The 18,089-nt window shown below is 35.7% G+C and overlaps 2 protein-coding genes across 2 annotated transcripts in view; both read left to right on the top strand.

Moving 5' to 3' along the window:
• Positions 1–18,089, top strand: part of osy (ABC transporter oskyddad) — a 75,289-nt gene that overhangs the window by 19,406 nt on the left and 37,794 nt on the right. The window lies entirely within an intron of this gene.
• LOC140746045 (uncharacterized) lies at positions 40–1,299 on the top strand. Its single transcript, XM_073078035.1, has one exon. It carries the CDS (start codon positions 40–42, stop codon positions 1,225–1,227), a length of 1,188 nt encoding a protein of 395 aa, XP_072934136.1. The 3' UTR covers positions 1,228–1,299.

Here is an 18,089-nt window from a genome sequence, read left to right as displayed (position 1 = left end):
GATATTGTTTCTGAACGTTTAGGAAAAATCAAAATACACATGGCATATCAAATTATTCGATTCTGTATTTTCGTTCCGAAATTTACATATTTTTTAAGATGTTGTCCGGCTTGGAAATTTTTAAATTTACTGTCATTTTTGGATTCTCAAATTTTGGGTACTTTATCAAATATTTTAAATTGCAACTTAGATGATCGATCCTGGTCCCAGGCCTCCTTACCCATACGTTTTGGAGGTCTCGGGATCAGGAAAGCTTCATCGGTTGCTTTACCTGCTTTCCTGTCTTCTGTTCACAGTACGAGTTCTCTTTTTCAAAAAATTACAGATGCATCTTTAGGCCGTACAGAAATCTCGTACTGTGCGGAGGCTAGGGACGCGTGGTCCCAAGCTTGCCCTGGCATATCCCCCCCTTTAGACTTGACAGTTCAAAGACTCTGGGACGAGCCGCTCTGCAGAAAGACTCATACTAGTTTATTAGACTCAAGTACATGTTCTGCTGAGCGTGCTCGTCTGCTGGCTGTTTCTGTCAAAGAGTCGGGGTTTTGGTTACATGCAATTCCGTCGAGTAATCTTGGTACGGTTTTGGATAACACGTCGTTTTCCATTGCTGTCAGCCTGCGACTGGGTTTAACTTTAAATCATCCACATTGTTGTCCTTGTGGAGTTCAGGTAGACCACTTGGGACACCACGGTCTCTCTTGTCGGCGCAGCGCCGGTCGCCAATCGCGCCACGCTTCCGTGAATGATGTCATCCGCAGGGCTCTTGCTACCGTCAACGTACCGGCTCAATTAGAGCCGAACGGTGTTGTGCGTGACGATGGCAGGAGGCCTGACGGTTTGACATTGATACCGTGGAAGAATGGGAGGTGTCTTGTGTGGGATGCTACGTGCGTTGACACACTGGCACCGTCCCATCTTACGTTATCATCAAGGGCAGCTGGTGTTGTGGCTACCGACGCTGAGATACGCAAACTGCAGAAGTATGCAAGTCTCAGTAGAGACTACATATTTTTGCCGTTTGGCGTGGAGACAATGGGACCGTGGGGTTCTGACGCTCGATCTTTCTATAAACATCTTTCCAAGCGTTTGATCGAGTACACCAATGACCAAAGGGCTGGCGCTTACCTCGGACAGAGAATTAGCTTAGCTATTCAGCGGGGTAATGTCGCCAGTGTTTTGGGAACTCTTCCGAAGGACAACAATTTGGATGAAGCCTATTATATTTAATTATAGTTAGTATTTTTATAAAGTTTTTTATTTAGGTGTATAATATATATAGTTTAGTTTAGAATGTTGTTTATATACATATCTATAGTTTTACAAAATGTAAATATTTTAGTGTTCATCTAATTAAGATGCTATGGTTGTTTATCTACTTATGAATGTTGGTTGTATAGGAATTTCTGGAATTTTGATCTGCTCATCTACTAATGAAGTACTGGCGGTACATTCAATGTGTCGTGTCGGAGAAAATCATATTCTTCCTCGGACCATACAATATTTTGACAGGCACCGCCGTAGTCTGTGACGACGTGAAGAAGTCATATACGTTTTGTATATATGTGTTCATACAAATTGTGTAGAACGATCTAATGGGTAAACTAAATAAATTTAACTCCTAAGAGTACACTATAAAATGAACGCTATAATATGTTTGTATAGTCATTTAACATTAAATAAATAGTTGCGAAGGTTCTACCACTTTTAATAAAGTTTTTTTTAATATTTCTAATCATCGTCAACCTCACGGCACGCGTCTCCTCTCAGAATGAGAAGGATTAGGCCATAGTCCACCGCAAAACAATATAGTACAAAATAGTAGACTTCACGCACCTTTGACAAATCTTAAAAATAAGGTTTCGTCACGATGTTTTCCTTCACTGATAATGCAAGAGATAATTAATTTCCTAATTCACACTATATTTGAAAATCAGAGGTGCATGCGTGGGTTTCGAACCTCGGTCTCCAATTGAGAGGCTGAATTACAACCACAAAGCTATCACTGCATTTCCAATATCACGAAGGTTAATGTAACCATTGGGCCTCGCTAATTATGTAAGTCGTTAACTGTTACATCAAATATTACTACGAACTGATCGCAATAGTTACCAGCTGAGTCATTGGTCAAAGAATGGGTATTTCAGAAGGTCGATTGACCAACTAATCGACTACGGCTTTGCCGTCAAACATCGGCAGTAACGTAATAACGGACAAGTACATATTTAAAATAGTTTATTTAAAAATTATAAATCCCGACTGCAAAAAAATAAAAAAGTAATAATTCTAGAAAGCTAAATTTAATGGTGTTGGCTTCAAAATTTTAAGATGTTCAAATAAATTTTTAATCTCTATTTTAACCCGTCCTTGACAGTGGGGTAAAAATGTGTTTAACTCGACTGTCAAGGAAGGGTTATATTTTTCGCGCGTACCATGAATGTGTGTTAACTTCTTAAATACCTTGTACTACATAGTATCTTCAAACGGCTGGACGGATTTCAACAATTAAGATATCGTCATGTACCTCTTAAAATTCCAAGTGTCCTTAGATTAGTGTATATGAAATAAAAAGTACTTAAATACCGGATTTTAGTGCCAAATCGCCAATCTTATCGACTAGGGACACAAAAATAATAAATTTATTAAGGAAAAATAAATTGATTTAAAAAGTTTTTGACATCATAAAACGGGCTATATTTGTGTCGGATCTCGTGCATCGTCATATGAAATTTAGAAAACCTATAATTATTGCAATTATAAGCTGACATAAAACCAATGTAAGTAAATGTGCTCGTTTGCAAAATTTTGTTTTTGTAGATATCTTCTGCTTTGCCGTCAACATGTCCAAAATTAATGTTTTCCGAAACGGAAAGAGTGCCGCAATGCCGAACTAGCTGTCATTGACCTAGCTTGCTAAATATCAATAATGCCGCCGTGTGATAAAAGTATGCAAAAAACACCTGTAAGCGTACATAAATTATGTGTTACGTGTCGCGCAACTTCGTTGCACACACTCGGTTCTGTTTTCTTAAACGCGTTAAGATAAGTACCTATAACTTACAAAAATGATTTTATTTTTACAATTATTGTATAGGTCCAAATTGAGTCAATAATTACATTATTAAGAATTTTTTATAATAAATAATCTCGCAATAGTTGCGAATGCTTTTTTCTAATTTGTTTTGAATTTAGTAATATAATAATCGTAATTTAAGAAATGTTAGGGCTAAATTGACGGTGTGAAGACGTGATTCAAATTGTTCTTTAATTTTTGACCATTTTTATATTAGATTGCGGAGGGCAATTTCTTCGATCGAACGTATATAATATTATGGCTCATTCTTTGGCATGCCCTACAGCACTACGGCTTGACAATGTTTAACACATGAGGTGTCGTTGAAAATCGTGAGTCGTCTAATCGTGAGGGACATAAAATATATTCATAAGCATTTTGTTTTTTTTTTAATGTGTTTATTAAATTTATTAAATTCATAGACCACCAATTATAATCACCATCACGAATTAACATACGATTTCATTCTTACGGTTTTACTCCAGCGCCGTTATTACCGTACTTAACGTGTTACAGTACTTACTGTACTGTAAAGGTCGCATATTAATATGTAAATTGATCGTAGTTTTAGTTTTGGTTTTACTACTTTTTGGTTATTTAGTTTAATATTATATTTATTAACCGTGACGACTAGTGTTGATCGTAATACACAAAGTCACAATTTAAATTAATATGATAATATAATATAATAGTGATAGTATAATATAATAGCCTAATCATTATATTATGTTTAATCACAACATTTAATACACTTAATGTACTGTTAGTCGACAACGTAAATGAAAAAAATAAATATTTGTCCACGTGTAAAGTTTTGATGGTTGCACACACTCTGGCCTTTAATTTTTAAGGGCACAAGGAACAGTTTAAAAAACATAAACTTGACATTTATTAATAACGTAATATTCCTCTTGTAACATAATAAATATTAATTGAAAACACATTAAAATATTAAAAAAAATTGACAGATTTTTTAATTGGTTTAATTTTAATTTGGTCGTAAATTTTATGTTTATTTTATTTCTATTTTGTTTTAAATTGCTTTTATGCAATCATTTTTTATTATTAGAATAATGTTTGAATGTATTTTCTTTCTAACAAATCTTTCATTTTATATTCAAGCAACACTAAGTACGAAACAATATGAAATATTTTAATTCAGACAATTCGTAAGCTAGCGAAGGTCGTAGGTATAATTACAGCGACATTCGTACTGTTTCCCATCTATTCTTTGACCGCATAATGACTGCATAGTTTGGTAATAATGTCGGCAAATCCCAATTTCGTAAACAGTGATGAAAATATAGTGAACGGTAGAGCGGGGCCGTCTTGTAACTTGTAGATGTAATTTTAACCACCAGATTAGTTTAAAATTTAACTCTAGTTTATTTTTAACTAGATAGATAGATAGATAGATAGATGATTTATTTCAAGAACTTAAGCAACAACAACAAATTATAACACATAATAAACAGTGAAATCAAAAATACACATATGGAAACACAAACTTAATTATGCTTATTAACTTATTGACTAAATTTTCTTAAGAAATGTAGAACTAGATAATTTTTAAGTAAGACTACAGTTAAACTTAAATATCTCACGTAATTTTTTGTTTTCTTTTTCCCCCAAGTGTGGAGGGTAATGTTTTTCGAATGTATGTCTGTCTCATTGTTTAGTATGATTTGAAAATTATTTACAACTAGCTAACCCGGCAAACTTTGTACCGTCTCAAAATATACTCACGTCTCAAATATATCCACTTGATGGTAGGTGACCATTCCCACCGATGGACATAAGAAGAGAAATAATCTCGAATAGGGGTTAAGTGTGCCTAAAGGTTTAAATTCTATCTGAGGTCAACCTTCTCTATTTTTTGAAGTATCTAAGTAAACTAAGTAGATAATAGATATTTACCTCTCCGGGAATTGAATCCGGGTTCCTTTGAGTGGTAAACTGATAAACAGGTCGTTAGCTAATTACAGTTATTGTGTTAAAGATTTTTCCAGCAAATACATAACCTTGCAACTAACTTTGAAAAGATTTTCCTTAAAAATAATAATTCATGAATCTAAATTACGTTTTTGTTAATTATACCTATTCATATTATCTAAGTTTATGTGTTTAATTTAATTAATTTTCCACTTATTTGCCTATTATTATTGGACTGCAAAACGGGTTTTTTTCGTAGATTTTTTTACCTGACTGCAAAGAGGAATTGTTTTAGACCGTATGTAAGTCTCGTTCTATGGCTCGGATTCTTCAGTCTTATTGTGGTAAGGGAGGCGTAGTTTTCAGAGGCATTCCAGGTTAGTCGTCAGGGGTAGCAGCGCATCTGTGGCCGACCACAGTCTAATCTAGGAATGTCTAATCTTATCTGGGGTTGATTGCGTATGTCCATGGGCGGCAGTAGCCACTTACCATTAGATGGACTGGACTGCATGCTCGTCTGCTACTCCTATTTAAAAAAAAATCGTATACTATAACTCAAGATAACTTAGGTATATACTCCCTGCAAATCCTTTTAACTTTGTGTAAGAGTGTCGGTTCAGTTATTTACAAGACTAGTTGTTACTTAATGGTCAAAAATCGTGGTTAGCTAATCCCGCGGTTAACGTCTAGTGCGTTGGAGGACTGGATTTAGAGGTGTGGAGGCCCTGGGGCAACGGAGGAATGGGGGTCCTTAATGCGCCCTTTTGTGAATTAAAAGAAACAATTTATTCACCGTGTTCAAAAAAATCTGTTGTCGAATAAAATGATTGTAACATTGTTTCGCAAAATCTATGCTTAATACAGTTTGAAAAAAATAACTTTTAAGTACCATATAAGTCGTCGAAATTTGATTTTTTTCTCTCCATTGCGGAGGTCTCTCTTTTATGGGGGCCCCGGGGCAGTAGCTCCGCTTGCTCCGTAAATCCGGCCCTGGTCAGAGAAGTATGTCTACAGGGGAAAGTTAAAAAAGATTTTCCTCATAGTAAAATATTTCCGTCGGTCAGTTTTTGGCGTTCTGCCGGTTATGTAAATGCTTGCCTTTGTAGATCTAGGTCGTTACCGGAGGATCGAATTGCAAGGTCACCGCTCTACAGGGTTGTCAAAACTCATAAAATTGTATACATTTACCATTCATATTAGAAATTTTGAAAAAAATAAACGAATCTATTTCAAAGGATAAGGAAACCACTCAATCAAATCCACAATAAATATGATTTCTTGAATTTGTTATTTATTATTTCTTGAATTTCATAGAATAAAATATAATTGAAAGAATCAAACACACTTCATTGGAAAGGGTCTCTTACGCCTGTTAATAATCAATGTATTCATTTATTCCCTTAAAGATTGCACCATTTCCAGTACTCGATCGATTAATTACTAATATCGGGTCTCAACCTCAATAACCACTACTACCAAGCAAAAAAAAAACAGAGAAAAAAGAAAAGGTTTGGTTTCTACCTATTTATGTACAATTAGTAATGTGAAATTAATTATTATTTAATAGTTTTCGAAGGTGGGCGAATTCTACTAAACCGTACTTGGCCAGCTTATGACCTAAACCTTTCACTCAGAGTGGAGACCCGTGCCCAGCAGTAGTACAGTAATGGATTTGTTTATTTTTACTTTTTAAACCAGCGTTTCTCAGCCTTTTTACAGTGCACGGACCCTTAGGACATCAAGCACAGTTTTCACGGACCCCCTTGATAAAATAAACAGCGAAAAAAACGCAATCCCAAATATCATGTTTTTACAGGAGAGCCAATTTTAAAAACCAATTTATGTATTTTTTCTTTTTTTTATACATTAATAATAGTGTTATACATCATTGAATGCATCATTTTAAATTTTTTAGAATACTATGTGCTTAGATCACATTTTTCTAATAAAACTGGTTTGCTGATTTTTCGTTTTGCGGCCCTTTTGCATTTAATGAGCGATTTATGTATGGTCCAGAGATGACACCGCGGACCCCCATACATATACTCGCGGACCCCCAAGGGTCCGCGGACCACAGGTTGGGAAACGCGGCTTTAAACGGTCGTGACAACCCTAACAACTTGAATTACATAAAAAGTTATGCAAAAGACATATGACTACGTATGAAATATGCTTGTAATTTTCAATGACGATGTACCTACCCAATAATTATCTTATTATTTATATTCTGCATGATTATGGATATTTTTTATGAAAGAAGTGGTAAACGAGTCTACCTGATTGTAAGTGGCTATTGCCGCCCATGGACATCTGTAATTAATCGCGGGGTAAAAATTTTCTACCTGAGGTCGGTCGCAGGAGAGTACCCTTGAGGACCAAGTTGGTACATCTCGTATAAGTATGTTTAATACACCTTTCAAAGCACTCAATAGCGCTTAACACTGCTCTTATCAGGCAGAAATACGTGTGGCGTTGGTGCGTCTGAAGTCAAACTGCTGTAATTCGAGCTGTGGAATGGTAAGCATACTTTTCCGAGGCATTCCAGCTTAGTCCTCAGGGATAGCGGCGCATCTGTGGCCGACCACATGTAGGGACATAATCTTATCTGGGGTTGATGACATATGTCTCTGGTCGGCAGTAACCACTTTCCATTCGGTGGACTGTATGCTCGTCTGCTACTCTTATAATATGAAAAACATGACAGTATGTTTGATGTCTAACAGAGAATATATGACCCTCCGAGTCAGCATAATGACTCCATCACGTGGGTCAAGAAATTTCAAATTCAGTCAGATTATGCCTATCTAATACTTAGAAACTTACGCAAGTCACCCTCAGCCCTTAGAAACAAGGGCGGTCCGACTGTGACAACCTTTCCAATAGTTAGATTAGTTTCCTCCACTTTCAAAGTCACGGAGATTACCTCAGATCAAAAAAGGAAGACAACGCCTTGAGGAATATTTGAAGCAAAACTGCATATGAGTGAGTGTGCTATTGCTGACCTTATGTAGGATTCTTATTCTGTTTGAGTGCCTTAAACGAGAAAACTGAGGCAGTAAACGAGCATGCAATCCCAGATAAGATTAGATTTCTACAGGAGATCGGCCACAGCCGCCGCTTACCCTGAGGACTAAGCTGGAACGCCTCGGAAAAGTATATCTCCCTGTCTTACTTTTTCATATCCCGTGTTCGAGGACTAAACTTAGTCTATTGTACAAAACAAGTTTAAAAGTAAATAAAATAATCTAGCTGTACAAGGTACGACGGAAAACTCATTTCCGGTACATTTCCCAGTATTCATGTTAAGGGCATCTAGTATTTATTCATGGTCTAGTTAGAATCATATGAACAGGCAGTTAGTAAATCTATATTTATAAATTACTAGTGGTGCCCGCGGCTTCGCCCGCATTTTAAAGAAATAATGTGACATACATAAAACGGAAAATTTGTACCTGCATTGGAATGACAGTGGTGCCATCTGTCGAACATTGGTCTTACCAACTCCCAAACGCTCGTGGGCTCTTGGACAACAACTTTACTAAAGATCATCACTTGATCAAATGCATAGTTTCCGATTCTAGAACTACGAATTAAAAATTAATTAAAAAAACCTTTTCCCACGGACTAAATTGTGAATCTAAACCATTCTCAAGTCCCCTTGAAGACACACAACAAATTTCATCAAAATCAGTCCAGTCGTTTAGGAGAAGTTCAGTGACATACACACGCACATAAGAAATATATATATAAAGATAAGATTCATAATAACAATAAATAAATAAACGCCGGTAAAAAGTACAGTCCGGATTATCACCATGCAATCATCGTCCGGTTTTTTTAGAGGTTAATAAGTTACTCAATAGTTAACCACAAAATAATCTTAATTATTGCATCAGAATAACCTGTGGAATAACATAAATATATATTTTTAGGAATCTGGATAGGTACCTTATATACCTATATACTGCATATCGATACCTTAATTCACAAATCAGCCAACTCCACTTTTTTCAAAATGATTTTTTATTTTATTTTGATAGTAAATGGCGTTGAACGATATCAAAATAAATAAAAAAAAATTGACAAAAAGTGGAGTTGGCTGATTTTCGAATTAAGGTATCGATATGTAGATAGATTTTGATATACATATAGTTTAAACTACATTTATACGTAGTTTATATAATGGGTTACAAGTTTTACATTTAAAAACATCTTTTCCTTTGGGGATATAAATATGGCCTATGTCACTTTCAAGTCACGTCAAGTCCTCTGGGATTGACTGTGATCCCTTTTAAATGTTTAACCGTTTTTTTAAATAATCTGAATGAAATACTTAAGATTTTTACATATTAATCTAGAAAATTGATTTTCAAATTAGTCACATAGTAATATTAAGGTTTTATTGTTAAAACCAAGGCAGTTTATTTCAGACTAGCTGACCCGGCAAACTTTGTACCGCCTCAAAATCTAATTATCAAATATATTTCATATACAATATAGCCTATGTTACTCGTGAATAATGTAGCTTTCGAATGGTGAAAGAATTTTTAAAATCGGTCCAGTAGTTTTTGAGCCTATTCATTACAATCAAACAAACAAAGTTTTCCTCTTTATAATATCAGTATAGATAGTATTACCAGTCCGGGTCACAAACGTTAATCTTTCCATAATGACATTATTTTTAGCTACTTTGTAGATCACGTTGCATACTCAAGATAGGTTTAAATGATTTTTAATTGATATTTGATCGACATAAATCAATTATTGCAATCAATTTGTACCCATTATTAGAATCGTCCGAAGAAAATATCCGTTTTTTTTGTTTTATAACATTGTAGTAGGTACCTATTTGACCTGGTGCTTACGCCATCCATTCCTCCATCGCGCCACTCGCCGAAGGATGAACTTCCATCCGCATCAGCTGGACTCGTGGCGATTCTCCAAGGTTCGGTTTGCACGGACGTTCTTGTCACGAACGTCTAAGATGTGGTGCGAGTTTCCTCCTGAGCTATTCCCGGAGCGCTTTAACGTGGGCTCTTCAAAAAGGTGCAAAAAGAGCTCTCCTTCAAAGCCGGCGATGCATTGGCGACTCCTTTGGTGTTGCAAATGTCCATAGGCGGCGTTGACTACTTTCCATCACGTAATCTGCTTAATCATTAGGTTAAACAATAAAAAAGGTGGTAGATGAGCATACATACCACCTGATGGAAGTCACTGTTACCCATAAACATCAGTAATCGCCTCCATGGTCCATACAAAGTGGGGTACTACCTAAAACCACTGACAAATGCGTTGCCACTTTTTTTTATAATATAGGAGTAGCAGACGAGCATGCAGTCCACCTGATAAGTTCCACCCGGTCCACCCGGTAAGTGTATCTGTAATCAACCCCAGATACGATTAGATATTCCTACCTGAGGCCACAGATGCGCCGCTACTCCTGAGGACTAAGCTGGAATGCCTCGAACAAGTCTGTCTCCCTTACCACAACCTTCAAACCGGAACACAGCAGCGCCTAACACTGCTGTTATTAGTTAGAAATAGGTGTGGCGGTGGTGCCACCGGAGCCGAACCACAAAGGGTTCTACCACCTTCAAAACTTGCCACTCCTAAGGACTGAGATGGTTGCCTCATATGTAAGCCAGCCGGTTGCAAAATAGTTATTTAATATTACAAAAAATCAAACTTTATTTTTATATAATAACTAAATATTGATAAATATTTTATTTATAATTTCGTTCCATCGCTAATCCATTCAATTGCTTGCTAATTACGTAAAATACCCTTGAAAAGGCATTGAAAATTAAAGGTTAGAATAAACCATAATAATATTAATAATATTTTAATTACTTTGTTACTAATTACTATGACGTAGCGTCTTTGTGAAGTTTAATTATTAAAATTTATTATTCATACAGCTGTCTTTGGATGCATTCATAATAATGATGTATAAATTATTTTATGAAATAGAATTAACTCGCTCGTTTGCTACTTCTATATTATAAAAATATGTCTTACTTAACTACATCTTTCAAATTAGATATACATCAATGCTTAACGCTCCTATTATTAGGAAGAAATATTGTCCTATATTGTAAATAAAGTAATATAGATTCGTATTTTCCAAGAAACTACTTAGATTACAAAGTTTACACCAGTGTTTCTCAAAGTTTGCGGTAACGGCGGGGGCGTTTAGTGTTGTGTTATGTTAAGTGTTATATTACTTTGTGTTACGTAATTTGGCGTTGGAGGCCTAATTCGGCGAAGGGTCGTTGTAATTGTTTAAGGGGACGATGGCTAATTTGTTATTGCGACGGACCTTTATTTTCATTAATATATTTTAGGGACAGATTTTATTTCGCTGTAGGAGCTTTTAGGTGCAGATTAATGAACAGACATTGGTAATGATTCGATTCGAACTATAAGAGCTATAAGAGGTACTAGAGCTATGCGATTCGAACGACTCTCAAATATCCAATTTGTCAAATATTGCGACTTGACGGTACTAGAGCTATATTATAGATTCGAACGTCTTTTAAATATCCAATTTGTCAAATATCGTCAAATTTCGAACTTAACGCGAGTTAAGATTGATTATTATTAATAACGGCCTTGAAGCTATCGAAATAGGTTTGAGACCCTCTGACCTACGCAAATAGCAAATCAATTCTCTCAATAATAAAATCTGCTACGATATTTGGGGACAAATTAACATGTTATTGCTAATTGAGAGTTTTGTTGCTACACTATAATAAAGTTGTTGTTTGTCGGTTCTTCGAGAATAACGCAAAAACTACGTAACAGACTTTGATAAAAGTTTTTATGTTGAAATGTTATAATAAGAGTTACAAAAAATATATACTTACGAGTATATGTTATCGCGCTTAGATGACTGGAGGTGGATAAAACAAAATAATTCTATCATTTAATGAATGAATTAATAAATTCGTGTTAAAGGAGAGGTCAGTTTTGAGTTGTATTACTAGATGTATGTAATTTTTATCTTTGACATTGATTAAATTTAGTATCATATCATATCATAATTAAATTTTTGTAATTTAAATTAAATTTATGAACATAATTTTTATCATTCACGCTGTAATATTTTTATTTTTTTTCTTGTATTTCTTATAATTATTATATGCCCGCTTGCGGCGGGAATGTAGAGGAATATCATTTTCTGGCTGTACATGTACCTAGCTTACCTACATTCCATAATAAACGAATTTGATTTGATTTGATTTGATTTGAAAAAAATGCTATATCAAATACATAAAGGAGTCAAGTGTAGACTACTTACTACTACTATTACTTCTACTAGTACTAGTAACCAGCAGTAGTGATAACTCTGTAGTTAAACGAAGCCTCTCAAACGGGGCGGTCTAAGAGAATCAAAGTAAATTCAAAGTTACGTATTAGATATTAATTAACACTTGCTTAAACGGTAACGGAAAACATCTTAAGGAAATCTGCATACATGAGACATTTAAAAGATGCTCTTAAAGGTATATAAAGTCTATCAATACGTATTAAGTTAGCGTGGCAGAATATAGCCTAATCCTTCTCATTCTTAGAGGAGACCCGTGCCCAGCGGTGAGACAATGGGTTGTTGAAGACGACAGGCGAAGTCGCGGTATAAGCTAGTGTTCCTCTAGTTTTATTAGCTGGTTTGGAAGACATTTTATTTATTCCGGCAGATGGCGCGACAAGTCGAATTTCTTAATTACATTCATTTTATTTTCAGATTGAGAAAGTCAATTAAAATTTATTAATAGCTACTCCGTGACGTCACCTATGGTCTAAATTGAGTTATTATTGTAATAAAGATTATATTTTGACTCCAATAATATAAAAATGGTTAATAGTTAAGATGAACAGAATATATTTTTCTCAATGGCGAATATTGTAAAAAAACAAAAGTAAAAAATAAAGCGACTATATACCCTTAATGGATCGTGTTTATTCCAACGTTGTTTTTTGCTCTACCGTAAAAACATAAAGCACCAAAGTGTGATTACAGTAACAACTATAAAAACAATTTAAACTAAGCTAAGTGTGAGTCGGGCTCGCGAATTGAAAAGAATCCTCTTTTTTAAGTAGTTCAGTAGTGTCGTGGTGGTCATTGTCATCAGGGTCCCACTGTTGGGCACGGGTCTCCTCTCGAAATGAGAGGGGTTTAGGCCATAGTTCAACACGCTGGCCAAATGCGAATTGTCAGACATCACATACCTTTGAATTTAACTTTTTCTTAAAGAACAATCGGGAATGCAGGTTAAATCACGATTTTTTTACCGTTTTAATAAATGTGAATTTATTTCTAATACGCTAATAATTATGAGCTGTCCAGGATACGAACCTTGGACCTCCTGAGAGGCGGAGTTTCAAGGGCTAACAGTGTTTACGCCATAACTAGTGTGGGTTGAGTTAAGAGTATATGAAGCGCCTATTCGGAAAGTTATAAGCTACTTTTATGTTTAAACTGTTGAAAATGACCTTAACTATTTTACCATATTTGCGTGTGTGTCAAGGTGGTATACAGTACACACACATACACGTGACGTTAAAAACCCGGAGGTCAAACATCCGAATGACCTTAGAGTAATGAAGAGTCAGATATGAATCTACTTTGTAATTGTTAGGTTTTATCTTTTTTTTGCTTCGATAAGAAGTCTTTTGACTTGATATGTTTATTTGTGGCTGTGGAATCTACTTTGTAATTGTTAGGTTTTATCTTTTTTTTTGCTTTAATAAGAAGTCTTTTGACTTGATATGTTTATTTGTGGCTGTGGAATCTACTTTGTAATTGTTAGGTTTTATCTTTTTTTTTGCTTTAATAAGAAGTCTTTTGACTTGATATGTTTATTTGTGGCGTTCAATCTTATACGTGTTAGAACACTTTGTGGTTCGACTTGTGGTACCACCGCCACATCTATGTCTGCCTAATAACAGCAATGTTAAGCGTTGCTGTATACAGGTTTGAAGGGTAAGGAAGACATACTTAAGGCTTTCCAACTTAGTTCACAGGGGTTGTAACGCATCTATGATCGACTGCAGGTGAATTCTATATCGTCACTGGAAAGGCAAAAATTCTAACACGCAAAGCGGTTCCTTTGCACGTTAGTCTTTTTGCCTTTTCAGTGACGATTAAGAGTTTCAGATGTCCATGGACGGCAAGACTGGTGGTAATCACTTACCAGCAGTACGTCTGCAAGCTCGTTTCCATCAACCTTATAAAAAGCTAGCATAGTAACAAAAAACGATACCTAACGAAGCGTCGAAACCCAAATGTTAAAAAATATAACGTAGTAAAAGTATTTATTCAACTTCGAATTCTATCCCTATGAAAGAGGGTTCCAATATATGTTAGGCCACTGTGTGAAATTTCCAATTTTTTGCACACCCTCCATAAATCATGGACAGCCGATCACAACAAATGACGGGTGACATCGGAGAGGGAATTTTTCAATGTTTCGAAGGATATAGAAATATGTATGTAGATTTTTTTATAATGTAGGTTTAGTAGACGAGCAAACAGTCCATCTGATGGTTAGTGACTACAGCTGCCCATGGATATTTTTACTACCTCAGATAAGATTATTTCTTCCTTGAGGTTGGCCATAGATGCGCCGTTTCCCCTGAGGGCTAAGCTGTATATCTGTCTTACCACTCGATCTCATCGATATACAGGTTTCCTGACGATGTTTTCTTTCGCTGTTAAAGCCGCTAATAATTTCTAGTACGCACATATCTTTTAAAAATCAGAGATGCGTGCTTGGGATATGAACTTCAGACCCCACGATCGAGAGGCCGCATTTTAACCCTAATGGTTATCTGCTGTCACTGCTGTTTACACATATACTTCAGATGTCAAAAAATCAGTAAAATTAATTTCATGTCATTCTATTAATTAATTTATTTTCTTATCTACAACTAAGATCAGTAACACCAATGATATTTATATTACATACGAGTACACTAGCATTGAAATCGAATCGAATAAAAAAGAATTATATTATAATGAGAAAGGTCACAAGTGACCATGATATATAAACAATAAAAATATAAATCTGAAATTTCCGACAGCCGTGTGAAGGCATCGTAAATGTTTGTGCGATAAAATCTTGAATAATGAGAAGCTGCACATTTATTCGTTACATCAATGAGGTACAAAAAACCTTAATTGGATATTATCTATTTCTGCCTATTAACAGAAGTGTTAAACGCTTTTGTGTTTTGGTTTGAAGGATGTGGTAAAAGTCGGTTTTCCAAGTCGTTCCAGTTTGGTCTTCAGGAGTAGCGGTGTCTGTGGCCGACCTCAGGTAGGAATATCTAATCCTATCTGAGGTTGATTATGATGTCCAGGGGCGGTAGTAGCCACTTACCATCAGGTGGACAGCATGCTCGTCTGCTACTTCTATACCTATGTATAGGTATAAAAATATCTAGCAACCGAAATCGGCAGATGTATCACGTATCCAAATTGTGCGGGCAAGGTGATCCACTGCTTAAAATTCATTGTCACTTCCATTTATCGACTCTTATTTATAGTTTAACGGAAATTATATGTTGGAACTTATATTACTCAGTATCTTCTAGCAGAGGTTTGTCGACGTGTTTTTACCGTCTGCGAAGCTTTCGCGAAGGGTGAATTTCGAGCTTAGGTAGGATGTAGGTGCTAGCTTTTACCCGCGGCATCATACGCGATGAGAGGTCAATGACTATACTTGTTTTTATATGATTTTAGACTAAAATTATCGCGGAATTGACATTTTATTATGTAACTCACGATTTGCGTTTTTTATTGCCGATATTTCGACCCAGTTGCATGGATCGTGGTCACGGCGAAACTGAGGTGGAGGGGAGAAACCGTTGACAAGTACTGGTGGTAGATTAATCTATCTACCCTACGTCTACTTCGTTTTTCTTTTCTAGGTTTCATATTCACACAACACTAATAATATCCTTACGCACCGTACTTTGCACTATTTGTGACTTGCATAAACTAACCACTGGATTCCACGTTTGGGCTAACTTAAAACCATCTTCTCTGTTGAAGTACCTAGGATGTTGTTGATCAAAATATAGTTGTTTTTATCTATTCCTCAGAGTCCTTACTTTTTTCGGGGAAAAAGGCACCCTACTCGTATGTTCTTTTTGGACACTTAACAACGTACGTACAAATTTTCATGACAAGCGGTTTGGTAGTTACGGTGTGGAAGTAGAAAACGAAACAAACTCACTTTCACATTTATGTATCACTCTTTGTTTGACATTTTCCAACAAAAATGGCTACACCGATTTATATATGGTGTCGTTGGATTCGTCTAATTTGTGGAAATAACACTCAAAACATTACCCTCCGCAGTCGTCTTAAAACATTGTTGGAACTGTTTTCCCGTTATTTTACATGAAAAAAACGTTTTAAGATGTATAATAAGATCTTAATTACAATTTCAAACAGCATTCAGTTAAGTCTGAGAGCATCAGGTTATGCCATCTTCATAGTCGTTTCGGACATTGAACCCGGAACTTGCATGGATTCAGCGTTAGTCTGTAGTTTACAGCTTGGGACTTAGACTATCGGATTTATTATTGTAAGCAGTGATAGCCTAGTAATTAAGAAACTCGGCATCTCGATCGAGGGGTCCGAGGTTCAAATCCCAGGCACGCACCTCTGATTTTTTAAAGTTATGTGCGTATTAGAAATTAATTATCACTTGCTAAACGGTGAAGGAAAACATCGTGAGGAAACCTGCATACCTGAGAGATTTATAAAAAAAAAACTCAAAGGTATGTGAAGTCTACCAATACGCACTTGGCCAGCGCGGTGGACTAGCCTAATCCTTCTCATTATGAGAGGAGACCCGTTCCCAGCAGTGGGACAGTAATGGGTTGTTGATGACGATGATGATGATTGATGATGATTTATTATTGTTATATGAAAAGAGCGTAGAGATCCGTGGTTCGACTCAGGAGGCTCCACCGCCCCACCTATTTAACCTTATAACAGCAGCGTGAAGCACTGTTGCGTTTCGCTTTCAAGGCTTGTGCGAGGTGTTCTAATTTAGTCCCCAGGAATGACAATGCATTCATGGCAAACTTGCTAATGGGGGGCAACAGCTACTTACTTTGAAGGTGGTAGAAACTTTTGTGGTTCGACTCCGGCGGCACCACCGCCATACCTATTTCTACCTAATAACAGCAGTTTTAGGAGCTGCTGTGTTCCGGTTTGAAGGGTGTGATAAGAGAGACATACTTTTCCGAGGCGTTCCAACTTAGTCCTCAGGGGTAGTGGCGCATCTGTGGCCGACCTCAGGTAGGAATATCTAATCCTATCTAGGGTTGATTACAGATGTCCATGGGCGGCAGTAGCCACTTACCATCAGGTGGACTGCATGACTATATTATATATAAAAAAAAAGATCAGGTAGTCTGCATGATCGTTTGCTACTTTAGTATAATAAAAAAAATGTGTCGTTGATTTACACAACACAAGGTCCATGGACACAACGGTAACTACACAACAACGACAACAACAAATAAAACAAAAAAAGGCAATAACTACAATGCTAATCACTCGAAAAATTATGATTAATGTTTAAGTTTCGTCTTAATCCGATAACATAACCGTAACATTCAAAATTACATAGTGGAAAGTTTTTTTTTTTGAAAACTATGCTATTAAAGTTAATAAGTATAAGTAGTTATCTGTACTCGCATTCTTGACATTCAATTATGTTCAGCATTTTCGAAAAGGTTAGCGGAAGTATACAAACTCTTATATCAGCATTTTTATTACTGTTCCTTCATTATAATTTATGACAAGTACCGTATTTACAAGTTATAAGAGTAAGATTATGTTAGTACCCTTCCTCACCATTTTCAAAAAATATTTACAATTAAAAAACTAAAAAACACGCTTTATGATACAATCAACTAAAAAGTATAATTTTCAATCTAGGAATTAATTAGGGAACAGTAAATACTTTTTATTTATTTATTTATTTAAGAAGGCATTCCAAATAAGTACACAAAATTAATCTAATATTAATATGAAAAAAAAACGTTTGAAAATATGCACTTAAAT

Source organism: Epargyreus clarus, unplaced genomic scaffold, assembly GCF_041222505.1.
Source record: "Epargyreus clarus isolate Ecla_fem2 unplaced genomic scaffold, WU_Ecla_fem_2.2 ptg000002l, whole genome shotgun sequence".
Taxonomy (NCBI): domain Eukaryota; kingdom Metazoa; phylum Arthropoda; class Insecta; order Lepidoptera; family Hesperiidae; genus Epargyreus; species Epargyreus clarus.
The sequence above is the reverse complement of the archived record's forward strand: the minus strand, read 5'-3'. Positions and strand labels throughout refer to the sequence as shown.

What these genes read in the sequence shown, in the direction of transcription:
- LOC140746045 (XM_073078035.1), top strand. Translation starts at nt 40, where the DNA reads ATGGCATATCAAATTATTCGATTCTGTATTTTCGTTCCGAAATTTACA.